The sequence below is a fragment of the Pavona decussata genome, unplaced genomic scaffold (assembly GCF_977016875.1).
Source record: "Pavona decussata unplaced genomic scaffold, jaPavDecu1.1 SCAFFOLD_100, whole genome shotgun sequence".
NCBI classification, from domain to species: Eukaryota; Metazoa; Cnidaria; class Anthozoa; order Scleractinia; family Agariciidae; genus Pavona; species Pavona decussata.
In genome coordinates this window covers 550,889-568,887 of record NW_028145515.1, presented here as the reverse complement: position 1 = coordinate 568,887, position 17,999 = coordinate 550,889, and the positions used below count along the sequence as shown (strand labels likewise).

General features: G+C 43.1%; 2 protein-coding genes across 2 annotated transcripts in view; both read left to right on the top strand.

Moving 5' to 3' along the window:
- The first annotated feature begins 1,061 nt into the window (after positions 1-1,061).
- On the top strand, positions 1,062-2,270 carry LOC146472195 (uncharacterized). Its single transcript, XM_085119527.1, has one exon. The coding sequence runs from the start codon at positions 1,062-1,064 to the stop codon at positions 2,268-2,270; it is 1,209 nt and encodes a 402-aa protein (XP_084975653.1).
- A 7,040-nt stretch (positions 2,271-9,310) lies between these two features.
- Positions 9,311-17,999, top strand: part of LOC146472187 (uncharacterized) — a 155,072-nt gene continuing 146,383 nt past the window's right edge. Inside the window, exons 1-3 of the mRNA XM_085119594.1 lie at positions 9,311-9,356; positions 10,616-10,689; positions 12,378-12,446. Of these exons, the coding sequence (XP_084975720.1) occupies positions 12,426-12,446 (21 nt within the window). The 5' untranslated portion in view covers positions 9,311-9,356; positions 10,616-10,689; positions 12,378-12,425. The remainder of the gene's footprint in view (positions 9,357-10,615; positions 10,690-12,377; positions 12,447-17,999) is intronic.

Here is a 17,999-nt window from a genome sequence, read left to right as displayed (position 1 = left end):
TGTTGGATAATCGTGGATAATTTTGGATAATTTTCGGTTGAGAACAAGCGACGAGGGAACAGTTGTGATAATTCATCGACAAAAGGTACATTTACACGTTACTAGGTCGTTTTTCGAACTTTAACTTCGGTAGGAAAACACAAGGCGAGTTGTTTACAACCTCGCAAACACAAGTTTGGTGGGCTCAGATTACAAGATCGAAATGGCGCTAACATCGAAACACGATCAGTTGTGAGAGTTTTCGAATTTGAAGCTGGAGGAAATCTCAAAAACCTGCGAAAATTGCGATCAAGAAGACTTGGAACTTTGCTACAACAAGATATGCGGGCTTATTCGCAAATTGGAGATTTCAATCGACGAGACAGGGGAGCATATGTTGGAGAGCGAACACACGTTAGATCAGATCAAAAATTGGTCTACGCAACAGAAGGAAAAACTAGAAATGTTTCGAGAAATTCGGGGGCAAATTAAGTTGTCTTTGGATGAAGGACGTAGAAGGGAGGAGGACAAAGGGGTTCAGCGAGAATTAGAAAAGCAGCGAGCCATCAACAAGGAAGTTATGGAAGCGCGACTGGCGGAACAAAAGGAACTTGAAGCCGCGCACATTAGACAACAACAACGGGAAGAAGAGTGGCTGAAAAAGAAATTGGAGATGGAGAAAGACGCCAGAGCGGGAAATAGCGATTCTCCTGGCTCATCAGCAACACAGTCGGTGAAGCTTCAGCGATATACCATCACTCCATTTACGGCGATTACAAAGATTGGCTTCGATTCTGGAATCAATTTGAAGTGGAAGTGGACGGTGCAAAAATATCGGAAATCAGCAAATTCAGCTATTTCTTGGAGCTCGTAAGGGCCAACCACGGGAGGACATACTCGGGCTTCCGCACACAGTAGAAGGTTACCAAGAAGCCAAGAGAATTCTGCAGACCACCTATGGCAAGGATTTTAAGGTACACAAAGCGCTCATTAAGGAAATGGAGAGCTTACACAGTATTACGGACATTCGTCGACTCGACCGGGTTCACGAATTTTCGAGAGTTGTGCGAACTTTGTCAACAATGGACAAGCTGTTGTCAGCTCAGAGCGCCGTGTACACACTGATGGACAAGCTTGAACCGGTGCGGGAAGTTATCACTCAGACAGATGATAAGTGGGAGGAGTGGACACTTGAGCAGTTAGTGGAAGCTCTGCGTAAGTTTGTTGACCGGAACCCTCTTCGAACGGAAGAGAGGAGCAAACAGCAAAGCGGACCTGGAGATGGCAGGCGAAATACGGAAAAATTGATGATGCAGGGCTCACAAAGATATACCAATGCAAATAGATGTGTTTACTGCGGTTCTACAAACCATTCATCTGTGAACTGTACAAAGGTGTTGACTGTCGCTGCCCTAAGAGACCTCATACGAAGGAAGAATTTGTGCTACAACTGTACTGGTGATAACCATCTTGTTTCTGCATGCCGTTCAAGACCCTGCAAATACTGTGGACAGCGGCATCATACATCCCTTTGTGAAAGAAGAATTTCAACTGTCCCCGAGCAAGGTAGTGTTGCTGCATCAACAGAAAAGAACATGAGCGCTTCAACTCGGTCTACTTCAACCTTACATGCCACAGTGCGAGCAATGGTCAATGGACAGGAAGCTAGGATCATGATTGACACAGGAGGGGGAAGTTCTTACGTCTGCTCAGACCTGATTACAAAGCTGGAAATCTCACCGATCCGTCAGGAGACAAGATGCATTGAGCAGATGTATGGAACAGTTACAAGAAGAGTGGATATTTACTCCTTAAACATTGAGTCTGCTTTTGTGGATGGTTTTACCTTTGTTGTTAATTGTATCAATGCAGAGAAGGATGTGTTGACATCTCTACCTAATCCAAGAATTAAGGACTTGAAACGGGAGTACCCTCGACTTAGGAAGCTACAACTGAGTGATGAAGAAGAATTGGCAGATCAGCTTCCTGTACATATCATCCTAGGAGCAGCTGATTACCAGCGCATCCGTTCAACAGAACCACCAATTCTTGGAAACAATCCTGACACTGACCCTGGAGCGGAATCCACTATGCTGGGATGGATCTTATATGGGAGGCTTATTTCAGATGGAGGTGGTGTGGAAAAGGAATTCCTTTTAACCACGAGCCGAAGTGAGTGTGAACGCTTGTGCTCCATGGATGTGCTTGGCCTGGATGATACCGATACTCTCAACCCCTCATTCCGCCAAGACTTTAAAAACCAAATCGAGTTCAAGAGTGAAGGGTGTTAGGAGACACGACTGCCTTGGAAGCTTCCCCATGGACCGCTCCCAACCAACAAGGGGCTAGCAATGGCACGACTCTGGGGAACAACAAGGCGCTTGGAGAAACATAATAAACTAGTGGAGTACAACACCATTATGCGAGAACAAATTTAGAGAGGAATACTTGAGCCTGCTCCAACTCAGCCCACTGGAGAAATCGTGCACTATGTTCCACATCATCCTGTCATTCGCGAGGAGGCTGAGTCGACAAAAATGCGCATAGTCTATGACTGCTCCTCCAAGACCAGTCAGCAATTGCCTTCGTTGAATGATTGCCTAGAGACCGGCCCAGCTCTTCAACCCGGGCTCTTTGACATTCTCCTTCGTAATCGGTTGAAGAAATTATGCGTCACTGGAGACATAGAGAAAGCATTTCACCAGATTCGTGTTCATGAGGATGATCGTGATGCCCAAAGAGTACTTTGGTTTGACAATTTGGACGAGCGAAAGGTGGTTGAGTATCGCTTTACACGAGTGATCTTCGGTGCAGCACCTAGCCCTTACATTTTGGGTTCGACTCTCCAGAAACACTTGTTGGCACTTCAGGAAGAAATTCCAGACATAGCTAAAGCGCTCCTGGATGACACTTATGTTGATGACATACAATATGGGAGCGACAACGTGGAAGCCCTCACACGGTTTAAGGAGGAAGCGACACAGATCATGCACAAAGGAGGGTTCACACTACACAAGTGGCATAGCAATGTACCCACCCTTGAAAGTACACCTGAGAACAAGGGATCACAGAGAGAGGATCAAAGGGCCAGAATACTAGGCACCCAGTGGGACAAGTCGACAGACACAATCTTTGTTTATTTTAAACCATGCTGCGCTGAAACAGAGCCAGTAACAAAGCGGAAGATGCTAGCGGCATTTAACAGTGTTTATGACATTCTCGGTTTGGCTTCATCAGTTATGATTACTGGAAAGATCATCTTTAGCGAAGTTTGTTCACAGAAGATCTCATGGGATGCACCCCTCCCTAATGAAATTGTACAGAAGTGGAACAAGTGGATCAGCAGTTTAAAGAAACGGCCAACCCTTGCAATTCCAAGAAGTGTTGTTGACTACAACAAAAGGGAACTGTCGTTACACGGATTTTCGGATGCCAGCAAATCAGCTGTGTGTGCGGCTGTTTACGTTGTTGCTAAGTACTTGGATGGGTCTGTCAGTCAAAACCTTCTTGTTTCCAAGTCAAGAATTGCTCCTAAGAACACGTCGATTCCACGCCTAGAACTCACTGCTGCCCTCACTCTTGCCAAGTTGCTGAATCATACACTACTGTAATCTACTGGTTGGAACACAAGGGCAAATGGTCACAGTACGTCGGGAACAGAGTCGCAAAGATACAGGATCTTGGAACCTTTGTGTGGCATAACGTCCCAACAACAGAGAATCCTAGTGACTTAGGAACCAGGGGAGTTGCTCCCGCGAGAATTGATCAGTTTTGGCTGAAGGGCCCTAAATGCCCTGAGCAGCGTCGAAGAATGGCCAGAGAAGGTATAAGTCAGGGAGACAGCAGAAGCTCAAACTGAAGCATTACCGAGAAAAGATGCTGCACTTCTCCAAAAACAGGGAAATCAGAACTCACAATAAACTTGGGCCGAGGAACTTATCCAGAAGCACAAGTACTGAAAGCTTCTAAGATTGTGCACGGACATGACTGTTGAGCAATTTAAACGAGCATTGAAGGAATAGCCCACTTTGAAAAAGAGTGATGGCCTGGGTCGAGAGTAGCTGCCCAAGCGATTGTGGGATTGTTTGGGGGGACGATAACAATAGCTACGTCCCCCCAAACAATCCCACAATCACTTGGGCAGTTACTCTCGACCCAGGCCATCACTCTTTTTCAAAGTGGGCTATTTGTGGCGAGACGAGGTGCCCCGCGACTGATAGTGAGCGATAATGCGAAGACGTTCATAGCGACTAAAGGATGGCTCAACACTCTGCAAGAAGATGAAGATCTGAACAACTACCTCGCATCACAGCAGATTCAGTGGAAGTTTAACCTCTCCAGAGCCCCCTGGTGGGGAGGATTTTTTGAACGTATGGTTGGCATCGTGAAGTCCTGTCTTTCAAAGGTTATTGGTAGAGCATTGCTCTCTTATGCAGAACTAGAGGAAACACTTCTAGATGTAGAATGCTTTGCAAACAACAGACCGTTGTGTTACGTAGGTGAAGAGTTTGAGCAGCAGACAGTTACACCTAGCATCCTTATCAGAGGAAGACCTGCGACTTTTCTTGAAGAAGATTTTGGCACTTTAGATGACACTAGCGACGTCACTAGAAGATTGCGTTACTTGAGGAGTTGCCGACTGCAGCTGCGCAAACGATGGGTTAAAGAGTATCTTCATGCATTGGAGGAGAGATCTAAGACTCCAGTAGCTGAAAACATGACGGTTCCCTCAGAAGGGTCCATGGTCCTAATTAAAGACTCCATTAAGAACACTGGAAAGTGGAAACTTGGAAGAGTTGAAAGCCACATCAAGGGAAGGGATGGCATTCTGCGAGGATTCAAGATATTGACAGGAAACGGGTACATTGTAGAACGCCCTGTTCAACTGGTCACGGATTTGGAGATAGGCACACCACCCCAGCTACACTGCACAGTTTTGAATCCAGATGCGCCAGAGTTTCAACCGCGGCAGCAACCTAGACGAGCAGCAAAGAGTGCGGCAAGGAACCGGATGATCGGAATTGCAATGAACGAGTTTGAAGACGATTAGAGCTGTATTAAAGCTGCTTATCAGCCCTTTAATAGGGGGAGGGTTACGCGTCAGATTTTATGACCATATTTGGAAATAGGGTTTTCGGGTTTTTATAACACACGTGCTCGCAAAAAAGGGCACTTGGCCTTGCACTGTAACACTGCGTTTTTCTTGCGTTGGTTGTTAAACAGTAAACTGGAAAACGGTGGATTCTTCAGTGTGTCAGGGAATTTCTGTTTTATTCTAATACATTCCCCACAAAAATTCACGTTAATTAAGTCGCGTTAATATTCGTTAATGATAATTTCCGCGTCATTAATTAAGTGGAACGTTAATTTCCGCGACCTTAGTTTCCATTATTTTCGCCCCAAATTCTCGATACACTCCGATACCATGGACGCTGAAGGACGCTTTAAGTGGCCAGATTCCTTTGCTACGTTTAGGGACATTTCCAGGGACATGGTTGCACTTTGGATTTTTACACTTAGTGTTAAAATAAGTTTGTTCCTGTTCTCTGAACAAATTCTGTTTCTGGTGTAAGTCGCGTTAACTTCCCTCATTTTGAATTTTTAGCATCTCTTTGGCGTTAAATTTCTTTATTTGGAGGTAATTTTTCTTCAATTCGCGTTAATGATTTAAGTCGCGTTAATTTCGAATACCTTAACACAAGCGTTAATTTCCTATAATAAGGTTGTTTGTTGGACTATGTGGGAAAAGAGATCATGTAAAGTGTTACAGTGTTACTCGAAACCAAAAAGAAAATTTGCGATGACCATTCATTTTTAGGAATCGGTTTCAATTTGGACAAAACTGGCATACATTGTTTCTTATTCTCAAATAATAGTGCACCAGGAGCCCATCGACTCGCCCCAATGTTATGACTTTTGCTATTTTTTCTTTTGTCAGTGAAAAAACTCTTAAGGCTCGTCCCAGAGGAGCACCCCCAGCTACCCTGAAATTCCTAGGGTATTCCCCCCCCCCTCCTCCAGGAACTTTGAAATATCTTTTTTGCGACAAAGCTTGGAAAATATTTATTGGGAGCTTTGTATTATTTCTCGCCATGCACGTGTTGTTGAAAAAATGGGCTCTCAACATATTGAAGCAATTTTACCAGGGAAAATTTTGGCCGCCGAGCACCATGCGACACGCACCATTTGCAACGTGTTGCATGGTTGGTCAAGGGGACAAAAGAGGGAATAACAGGACAATGTTCCCAACCCTAAAAAACTACAGCTGCATGCAGGTCATAGGGTCCAGTGAAACAAGAGCTTTTAAAAGGTGCAGATCTACTGTAATTTTTTAGATTTCCTAACTTCTTACCAGTAGCAGATAACGTTTATCATTTTTCTTTTAATACAAAAGTAACTCACTCGTCCTGTTCGCTCCCTCAGTGAGGTATAAAGTCGCAACCATCCCCTGCTATCTCTCTCCGGGGGACTTCCCTATATAAACTGTACTACCGAAGGGTGTAGTTTTTAAGCCGTTTGGTCTGGAGTAGGGATCAGATTTTGACCAGTTTGGTTTGAAAGTCTGAGGATGGGTAGAGTGTCTGGAAACCAGGTCAGAAAATGGGCCTGAATTTTAGTGCCAGGTGTGAAAAAAAGGTACTGAAAAATTACAGTAGGGCGAGGGTTTGGAGAACACTGTCGCATCACCCTCCCCCCCCCCCCCCCCCCCTCTCCTCACTCTCCATATCTCTCCCCGGGCATTTCTCATGATCTTTTGCTATCTTCGCACGTGTCATCGGCTTCCCTGAGGAGGACCCGGGTCATATCTGGGGAAACTGAGGTCTTTTTGGGGACTTTGCAACAAATGCAAGACATTGAGTTGGGTGGGGGAAATGGCGGACTTAGATTTATGACGACCTGACCTTCGGGCAAAATGTGGAGACTTTACACCATGAAAGGCGAGAGGAGATTGGGAACAAGTTGTCGATAGAAACAGTTTGAAGGAGAAAAACGAGAAGGTATAAAGTGTTAAAATCCATTGTTATTTGTGCATGAAATATAACATACAAGCCGTACTAATTGGAATAATTGCGAAGTAGTGCAAGTAACTGCATCTTATATTTTAAAGTAACGTTAACGTTAGCTTAATTGTTCACAGTATTAAAATGCAGTACGTCTTGAGCTCTTAATGAGTGTTTGTCTTCTCCACATGGTGGGGGCTTTGCCAGATAAAAAAATCTCCGCAGGTGGGGAAATACAGGGACTTTGAAACGCACCATTACCAAATCCTTGCCTATCCCGGGGATTCATCAACCTCGGGAAAGCCGATGACAAGTGCATAAGGCTCGCATTTCTGGGTTCGGATTCCACGGCTTTTTTCTTGTTCGTTTGTTTTTTTTTTCTCTCTCGGGGTGTACACCTTAGTATTTTTTGGGGTATGCGTTACCAAGGTATTCTTAGAACATGGCCGAGCCATCTGAACATGGGAATTCACTTATTCCAATGATGTTTAGCCTGTGTACAGCCGCTCCCTCCCCTCAGGAATAAATTAAAGATGGAGGCCAGTGGTAAATCGGCTTCTGATTGGATGAACACAATGTGAACTCTTAAGTGGTTGAAAGACAGACCTGCTGATAGTTGTATGAAGACATGACTCGGGTACATAAGGGAAGCCGAGTAACGCCGAGGAAAATTATCTGAGTCCTGTAGCTGTTGCATTTAATCGAACCTTACACCCATATCCTGAGTCAAAAGTAAAATGGTTTTTTTGCATATTTTTAAATTAAAGTTCTCAACTTTTACATGGTTGGAAATGCTGCAATAATTTTGTTGTCTTCAATATTAAAAATAACAGTTACACAGTAACATGGAGCTTTCCTGAGGGGTGAGGGGGGGGGGGGGTGGTGGTGGCTGTACATAGGTAAATGATATTCAGCTGCTACCTTTTTATCTCACCAATAACCTGTTTCGTGCATGGTGCGCACATTCCATGCTTTGCTTTGGATCAGGACCACAGAAAACTCTCACTCACACTCCTAGCGTCCCTCAGAAGGCTTTGGCCAGTAGTAGTCATCCTGTCGGTTGGTTGGTTAGAGCTTAAATTGACAAGGTCTGTTCTTGAAGCCTTATTGTAGCGGTTTCCGTATAACAGAGCTCTTTTACAAGGTGGCGTAGTTAATCCCATTTTTCCCCAAAGCCTGGCCGGTCTTGTTGGACGTGTCAGGAGCTTGAACTGCTGTCGGCATAGCTCTTCAGCAAGGCAACAGCCCAGGTCAGTACCCAATGACTGTCTGTCTCTGTTGTATTGTATTCCTTGATTGAAAAAATTTCCCGGGTAAAGTTTATTTTTAGAACGACTTTTTAAGCGAGAAGATATGATGTATTACAATTGAACTTTCATTTCTCTTCTTTGATTGAATAATTGAACTGTGGGTGGTCCGAAGGTCCCCTGAAGACTGGTTGACTCCAAGGCTTAGGCATTGTTTATATGGAAGGAGGAGGATCCTAGCACAAGGAAGATCCAAGAAGGCGGATCAACTTTTCTTGTGTTTCATATGCAGAAATTTCTGTCGGAGTGGTTCCCAAGTGGACAAGGGAAAGAAGAAAAATTGTCGGCCTCTAGCAGCTGAACGCTCGGCTGCAGCCATGCTTGTTCTTTTTTGTCCTTAGTACTAGGATCTTTCAAGAGAATCTAGATTACATGGTGCTGGGATCTTCCTCTCTCTCAGCTCAATCGTCAGCTATCCGGCAAGATCCTATCGCTAGGGCCATGTACAACTTTTTGCATGTAAACTGAATACAGAAAACATATGGCGCTTGGGTGATCCGCCTTCTAGGATCTTCCTAGTGCTTGGATTTTCCTCCATGAAAATAGCCCCTTAGTATCCAGATCACAGGCTTCTGCCCAAGGAGAGAAAAAACAAATACAAAAGCAAACGACTTATAAACGGTGAAGAGTAGGGCGTTGATGAGACTGCGGATTAAGTCATCCAGGTTGGGTGTTCTTGATTTTATACTTGGGTTTTTCTCTTTCGATGCCCTCAAAAATCCATTTCCTTGTCCTTAATCCTTGATTCCTTGTCCAGCGTAGAATCTTGTTCTTCCAGCTTCAAATGACAAACCATGTGACACTATTTGACCAATGAAATAAGCCCTTTACCATACTTGGGAGCAACGCGGATGCAGCCATAGAATACTACATCAGGGTGCAGTTTTAAATTGTTTTGTATCTTTTATCTTTGAATTTTTTCGTTTTCTTATCTGTTGTTAATTGTGTAACCATGGGCTGACTTCATTGAGTCACAAGATTCTCAATATGTAGGCTGCTGGGAAAAGCTTGATCGCTTTGGCGTTTACGTGCAGCTCAATTTCCCTGCAGATTTTCGGCATGCCAGAAGGTAAGCTTGGGACAAGTTTATGGGAACTCAATGTGGAGATAAATTAAGATCAAGTTCTGTGTACCGCTGTCATACTTACCCTCTTCCACGAACAGCGAGCATAAATCTAGCAGAACGTACACACTTCTGTTCCGAAGCAACCACACGTAAAGTTTGTGAGACGGATCGCGTGATGCTTGTTAGAAGCTAATTTGATTTATTTGTGAACTCTCATAAGTCTTGCTGGCTATCACTGTAGTTAATTTACGGATAGAGCCAACGATCGAGAGTGAAAACAGCCGGTTGTTTTCTTTGGCCATCTTAAAGTTAAGCTTACATGTAGGTATCCATCGAAGAAAGTTTCAAAATTTATATGCTTCTGCGAATTTTACAGGAACATGTTTGATTTGTCATCATATTAAGCTGATGTTGTGATTTTACCCTATTTCTTTGTTTGTTTGTTGTCTAAATCTCTCAGGTCCAATTGCAAAATAATCAATTAATATAAAACAACTGTGAGATCAGTGGAGATTATATATATAATTAACCCCCAGTCCAGAGAATATGTCTAAAAAAACTTACTGTTTTAATAACTTAGATAAACTTACATAAACTTACTGTTTACAACTGTGGGCCGGCCCTTGAAAACAGATGAAAAGATATGCCAGGAAAGATGAGTGATCATTACAGACACTTTGTCATGGTTTACGTTGTGGTAATTTTTCTAGCGCTCAATTGCGTGTTGATATAATCTCCTATGATTTTTGTGAAGATGTCCTAAGATTGTGAATTAGATGAACTTGATGGTCTGTCAAAAATTACAGGTATCCTTCAACAGAGAGCATGCTTCCAGTAGGTTGATTCAGCTGCTAAAATTTTCTTAACCTACTGTACTTTATACAAAATGTCTGATTTATTGATTGTCCATAGTTGCATATAGGTGATATTTGTAATGCATACATTAGAAATTGAAGTAATAAATTGGAGTCTTAATTCTTAAGACTGATGTCCCAATCCTTTAGCAATTAGGGTAAACCTTACTCAAGGTGAATTTTCACTGTCATGTAATTTTTCATGCATTAATGGATCTGAATTTACATAAGAGGGTAATTAAGCTGTCCGTATGTTTTTTCTAGTTTGATTTAGGCACATGAACTCACACCTGTAAATATATGCAAAATTATGTGACAATGAAATCCCAGCTTCATGCATTATACGTAAAAGTTAGTTGGTAATTTCAGTGTTCTATCACTTATTGGTTTTTTAATGTAATTTTAAAGACCTCGCCAGTGTCCTAGTGTTGCTTTATATGGATTCAAGATGTCAGTGATGGTATACTCTGCAGCAACTTTTGGTAAGTTTTTGTTGGTTCTTGAAATCAGTCACACTGCACAGAAAACTACCCTTAACACTTTTCATACAAGCCATCAGATAAGCCTTCCTCTCCCATTACATTTTTTTTAACTAAACTTTCTGTTCCAATAGTGTCTTATATACATGATGATGTCATTCTTGGTATTAATGCCGGTAATGTTGATATTGTCCATCATGTTTCCTACTTAATTACACTGCTCACAGTGGAAGGGAATCGCCAATGGTCGAACCTCCCTACCTGAATTTTCTTTGCCCAACATGATGACGTCCTTTGTTATTTGAAAAGTATGTGATGGAAAAATTGCCGGTGATTTTAAGCATGTAAAAAATCACTTAACCTGTTATTCAAAGCTGGGCTCAGAGAAAAGATTTAGGTATTCAAAGGGAACTGAGAACCTTTTTTCCTCCAAAGCAGATTCAGCTATTTCCCATGAGAAGTTCAACTTTCTAATTATAGTTCCACGCCATTTCCTCACTTTTCGGCTCAAAAATTTCAATTCTTCAGCATCTTTACAAGTTTTTTTCGGTTGCATGTGCATCATGTTTGGAAGATTTCTTTGCTTTTCTTCGATTAATTTTTACTTGGCTGGTGGCTTTTCTGCTGGTTTTTGTTTCAGAACAAAGCAAAACTTTGTTGGTACAGACTCACTTCATAGATTCTAACAATTTGAACCTGAGCGTTAAATGAAACAGGAAGCCTTAAAGTGATTGCCTCAATTCCTCAAATATTCGTTCACTGTTGTGTTGGTTCTTACAAGCTTTGCAAGCCATTTCAAAACAAGTTATAGGTCATCCATATTAACCGATGCCAAGACATGTTGTTTCTCTTGATGGGTGAATTATATTAACACTCATAAGCAATGCATCAGTGAGGCATTGTACAGTTCCAGAAAATATCTCCCCCAACAGAAGGGTTTTTTTTGCATCGCCCCAATCCCCCCTGGAAATTCCAGTTTAGCTCTTGGTTTTTGATCCCCTCCCCCTAGGAATTTCTGATTACCACCTTCCTTGGGGTGGGTATGGATTGCTTTCTGGAACTGCACATTTTAAACGACAAATAACATTCCTTAACCTTTCCTATATTCCTCTACAAGTAAACAAACATGAAATATCTCAGATTACTACCAAGGCTAATGCTTTGGTGTACGGAAGAAAATTTGTGATGCCATCTCACATAAGTGCTGTTCAGGAGTGCATCTTATGTCTAAGAAGATCTGTAGAAAAATTCTGTTGGTTCTATGAATCACCCATATTTGCAAGTGCACCCTTTCATGAAGCTAAACTATGGTCCATGTAATTCCCTTTCTTGAGAAGCTGTTTGCAATGTCACTGACTAGTTGTTCCAACTGGTTTTAAAATTTATTTCCCAGCGACTATAAACTCAGTATGAACACAAGTTATGGCTGCATTAAGTCTGCTCTAACATATATAAGTTTGTTTAAATTGAATTATACACATGAAGGGATATGTAGTTTGCTTTTAACTCTATAACATTCCAAATATAATTCTATGTAGGTGCTGCTAATCCTGTGGCTAGTACTGTGCATGTACATGGGGGAAAGATAAAACCTTGTGTTGTAGGATTTCTATTTGAAAAAGTAATGCTGAAGCAGACATGAAATCCCATGCAACCACCTTACTGAAACAAGCTTTTCTTTCTATTTACAGTTTTAATTAAGCATCAGAGTTGAACATTGTTTCTGAAGGCTTCCTGTGATGTCCAGGTTGACAAATAAGGTAACGTTCAGTCTGTGGTAATTGAATTGATATAGATGCATGTAATGCTCATCTTAAATATTGTACAGTCAAGACACACTATGTGTGTGCATATGCATTGTTGGTCTGGTGATCAAGAGCTACCCCAGGGCAGGCACGTCCATTCCTCCCCAGACTAAGCTATTACCTTACCCCTGTGAGGTGCAAACATACAATAGGTGCGGTTACACTAGACCTCTTCCCCAAAGCTCCCCTCGGGATAATAGCTTGGGTTGGGTTCAGTCTGGTTTTTGACCGATTTCATGTTTGCGGTTACACACTGATAAATTGCCCAAGGGGAACAGTAAACCTTTACCCTATTTGAGACACACTGATAAACGTAAACATGAATGACTCCAATCATGAAATGTTTTCGGTAATTCTGCCGCTTTTATTACAACCTCCATCTCAAGTAGGTTTAGAAGTTCAGCATGAATTTCTTTCATGAAGAGAATGTCGATGCCGACAACAAATACACTTTTTCCAGAGCTGGCAGTTTTTCGTTTTGTATTCAAGAACACGCTGACTCGTTGTTCGCCTTCATGGATGAACTTGGGTATTTACGTGACTACAAAATTGGTTTCAGCGACCCCTGAACGATAGGGTTCTGGACCACTGGTGGAAAGAGTGAGCCATGTTTTGATTGTTGTCGAGCTTGAAATACAGTGGCAGGTACGATTTGACCTCACGATGAACACAGCACGTAAACAACACGTGATTTTTAGTGATTGGTACATTTCACTTTCTCATGATTGGTTGAGCCGCTTTGGGTTCTTATTAACCCATAGAAGTCACCTCGGGAACTGTCATGGGAAATTCTTTTGTCCTTTTTGACGTAACCATGGAACTTTCCCGAAGGCAATTTCACTCTGGGAAAATCGGTTACACACAAAAAGTTGCTTCCCCATGGGCAACAGCCATTTACCCAAGGGTAAAATGGCCAGTGTAACCGCACCTAAAGTAGCTAACCCCAGTGCACCTATTTACTGTCCCTAAACTAACCTATTCATACTCCTATGCATTACGAAATCGCGTCCATTGAAACACTTCCCTCGTAAATGCAAATGAGCTTCATTTTGGACATCAATCACAGCAGTCTTTTGTGTATGGTATTGTTAAAGTGACAATTCGCGGAACGCATCTATTCGTTGAAACACAAAGAAAAATAACGCAACACAATAGAACGAAAGGCGAGGTTCATCAGCAGAAGTTGCGTGACTAAACTAAAATAAATAAAGAATTGCCCTGCGCTATCAAGGAAGTGATAATTTTTAGGTTATTCGATGACAAACGACAGTTCCCAATAAGAATGGGCATTATGTATGCTATCATTGCTATAAAAAGAAGGAAAACAGATAATCACAGCCTCCAGTGAATTGAAAGTAATTTGCATAATCGAGCGGCACAGCGGAATCAACAAATGTAATTTTCATTCAATGAAGCGTGTTTTTACGGCAATATACTTTAATTCCAAGTGAAAATTTTGATTGAAAGGATCCTAAATCAACCACATTCGATGTTAGAACTTTAATATGTTCCTTTCAAAGGGCGCTGCTACCGTTTCCTTACGTAAACTCCTTCTTCTTGTGCAAACAAATAAACGAACACTCTTGAGGATGCATGCTGCAAGACAAAAGATACCGCCACCAGCGGCACGCTTTGCAATGCTCGCAAAGCATCATGGTACCCCACTTTTATCGGGCGACTTGTTTCAATGGGCGCGATTTCGTAATGAAATGCCCAATACCCCAAACAAGAGCTACATGTAACCCCAGTGCAGATGTTTCCCTCCTCAAACTAAGCTCAACTTACCCCTATGAGATGCCAAAAACCCAAACAATCCCCCCCCAAGACAAACTAAGCTAACCTTACATCTGTGAGGTGCCCAATCCCCAAAACAATAGCCATCCCCAGAGCAGGTGTCCATCCCTACCAAACTAAGTTAACATTACCCCTATAGCATGCTAAGCAATAGCCCTAACCCTAGGGCAGGTGTTCACCCCTTTCAAACTAAGAAAACTTTACCCCTATGAAGTGTCCAATCCCACAAACCATAGCTTACACAGGGCAGCTATTCACTCTCCTCAAACTAACCTATTCATACTCCTATGAAATGCCCAATACCCCAAACAAGAGCTAACTTCAGGGCAGGTGTCCTCCACTCCCAGACTAAGGCCCGGTTCAGACGCCGAACTTTTCATGAGCCGAACCTGACACTTTGAATTAAGTACATGAAAAGTTCGGCGTCTGAATCAGTTGAGAATGGCTGTTTCAATTTGGAACGGCTCAGCTGTTCTTCTCGCCTGGCTCAGCATGGAATTTCGGCTTTGGAACGGCTTTGATTCAGACGCCGAACTTTTCATGAGCCAAACCTAATGCATAAATTATTATAACGTATTTCAAATAAACAAATTAAAATAGAAAAAAAAAAACGCTAACATTTCGATTGGTTTTGCTTCAAGTAAATTAAGTTCGGATAATTAAGTTCAGCATCTGAATCAAAAGGCGCGATTTGGGCCGACCTTAATTTGAATTAAGTTCGGCTCATGTAAAGTTTGGCGTCTGGGCTTAAGCTACCCTTACCCAATCCTCTAAACAAGAGCTACCTCCAGGATAGGTGTTCACCCTCCCCAGACTAAGCTAACCATACCCCTGTTATGTGCCCAATGCCCCCAAAAAGAGCTAACTCCAGGGCAGTTGTTAAATTACCTCTCCAGACTAAGCTAACCTTACCCCTGTGAGGTGCCCAATGCCCAAAGCAAGAGCTAACACCAGGGCAGTTGTTAACCCTCCCCAGACTAAGCTAACCTTACCCCTGTTATGTGCCCAATCCCCCAAACGAGAGCTAACACAAGGGCAGGTGCTCACCCACCCTAGACTAAGTTAATTTTGCTGCTGTTATGTACCCAATACCCCAAAAAAGACCTAACCCCTTTGGAGGTGTTCCTCCTCCCAAGACTAAGCCAACCTTACCACTGTTATGTGCCCAATCCCCCAAACATGAGCTTACCCCTAGGAAGGTGTTATTCCTCCCCAGACTAATCTAACCTTACCCCTGTTACGTGCCCAATCCCCCAAACACGAGCTAAACCCATTGCAGGTGTTCCTCCTCCCCAGACTAAACCAAACTTACCCTTGTTATGTGCCCAATCCCCCAAGCAAGAGCTAACACCAGGGCAGGTGTTCAACCTCCTCAGACTAAGCTTACCTTACCCCTGTTACGTGCCCAATCCCTCAAACACGCGCTAAACCCATTGCAGGTGTTCCTCCTCCCCAGACTAAACCAAACTTACCCCTGTTATGTGCCCAATCCCCCAAGCAAGAGCTAACACCAGGGCAGGTGTTCAACCTCCTCAGACTAAGCTAACCTTACCCCTGTTACGTGCCCAATCCCCCAAACACGAGCTAAACCCATTGCAGGTGTTCCTCCTCCCCAGACTAAACCAAACTTACCCCTGTTATGTGCCCAATCCCCCAAGCAAGAGCTAACACCAGGGCAGATGTTCAACCTCCTCAGACTAAGCTAACCTTACCCCTGTTATGAGCCCAATGCCCCCAAAAAGAGCTAACTCCAGGGCAGTTGTTTTACCTCTCCAGACTAAGCTAACCTTACCCCTGTGAGATGCCCAATCCCCCAAACAAGAGCTAACCCCAGGGCAGGTGTTCTTCCTCCCCAGACTAAGTTAACCTTACCCCGGTTACATTCCCAATCCCCCAAACACAAGCTTCCCCCGGGGAAGGTGTTTCTCCTCCCCAGACTATGCTAACCTTACCCCTGTTACGTGCCCAATCCCCCAAACACGAGCGAAACCCATTGCAGGTGTTCCTCCTCCCAAGACTAAACCAAAGTTACCCCTGTTATGTGCCCAATCCCCAAACAAGAGCTTACTCCAGGGCAGGTATTCACTCTCCCAAGACTAAGCTAACCTTACCCTTGTTACGTGATAATCCCCCAAACACAAGCTAACCCTAGGGCAGGTGGTCCTCCTCCCCAGACTAAGCTAACCTTACCCTTGTTACGTGATAATCCCCCAAACAAGAGCTAACCCTAGTGCAGGTGTTCTTCCTCCCCAAACTAAGTTAACCTTACCCCGGTTACGTGCCCAATCCCCCAAACACAAGCTTCCCCCAGGGAAGATGTTCCTCCTTCCCAGATGTGGAATCTGCTGAACGATTTACCTTGAGCCTGTTGAGAGATCAGCATCCGAACATTCTTGAGCATGCGCTGAGACAAGAACTGAACAGAACTGAGTCGTCATCTTGATTTGTTTCGTCAAAAACTCTGACTATTTTCGTCGTGTTACTGTTGTTGAAATTGAATCGAAAGCTTGTGATTACATTGAATTGAAGGTTTTCACAAATTGGTGCCGTGACCAGGATAAACAGAGCCTCGAAACCTAATAATTTCACTCCATACTGCGAGGAACAGTGACAAAAACTCAGCTTGCACATGGTTGGGTCTTCGGAACTAAAGATCATCCGGAAGATTGAGATTGAGTCTCAGAAGATTGAAGATTGAGTCAATCTTCAACATGGCAGACTCACCGGACAAGGTCGATGAACTAAAAGATTTGCTGAAGATTTCCGTGAAACGACGAGCCAACTTGCGGCGAATGTTTATGAATCAAGGGTAAAAGATCTAGGCAATTCTCGCGCAGCCAGTCATACAAGAAGAAGGCTTTGAATTGGGAGACGATGGTGCTGCCGATAACGATTTTGAGGAAGCCGATACATTATCTGACTCTCATTCTGCTTTGTTGAGGCAAATCGAGAAATTGCTGTGTTAAAACCAAGACACCAAATCGTCTGCTAGCACTGACTCTGACTCCTCCAAACAACTCAAGCATTCGGCGCTTAAATTGCCCAAGATTACGTTGACGATTTTTGATAGAGACAGGAGAAAATGGCTAAGTCCACGAGGTCAAGGACATTTCGAAGGTCACAAAGTTCAACTTTCTCAAGGGGCAGTTGTCAGAACAAGTTAAGAAAAGAGTAGAAGGAATAATGGCGAGCGAAGACAACTATGATTTGCTTGTGGAAACACTGCAGGACAATTATAGCGACAAAACCTCAATCAAGAATGCCCATTGTGTTGCTCTCGTTGGAATGGCCAAACCTCAGCACACAGCCTCAGCATTACGTGCTTTTTATGACAGTCTTATGAGTGACATAAGGTCTTTGAAAACCTTGGACCTCCCCACAGCCAGGTATGGAGAGTTTTATGTTCCTATTCTACTCTAAAAGCTGCCAGAAAAGCTGTTAACCAATGTTTTGGAAGGAGTATCCTTGTGCCAATCCCACTCTTGAGCAGACTGATTGACATGATTCACAATGAAGTTAAAAGGCTTGAGCAAGTCGCCTACATTAATCTGAATAACCAACCAAGCAAAGGCAAATCACCATCTTCTCACCCCAGATTATGACAAGTATTCCTTCAACCTCAAAGGTTTCAGTTCCGCCTAGCACTGCTACTGCACTCTCTGCAGCCACTACCTCTTCTGGTCAGTCCAAAAGTAAGAAATTCAGACAGTTTAA

Coding starts and splice junctions, on each gene's coding strand:
- LOC146472195 (XM_085119527.1), top strand. CDS start 1,062: ATGGACAAGCTGTTGTCAGCTCAGAGCGCCGTGTACACACTGATGGAC.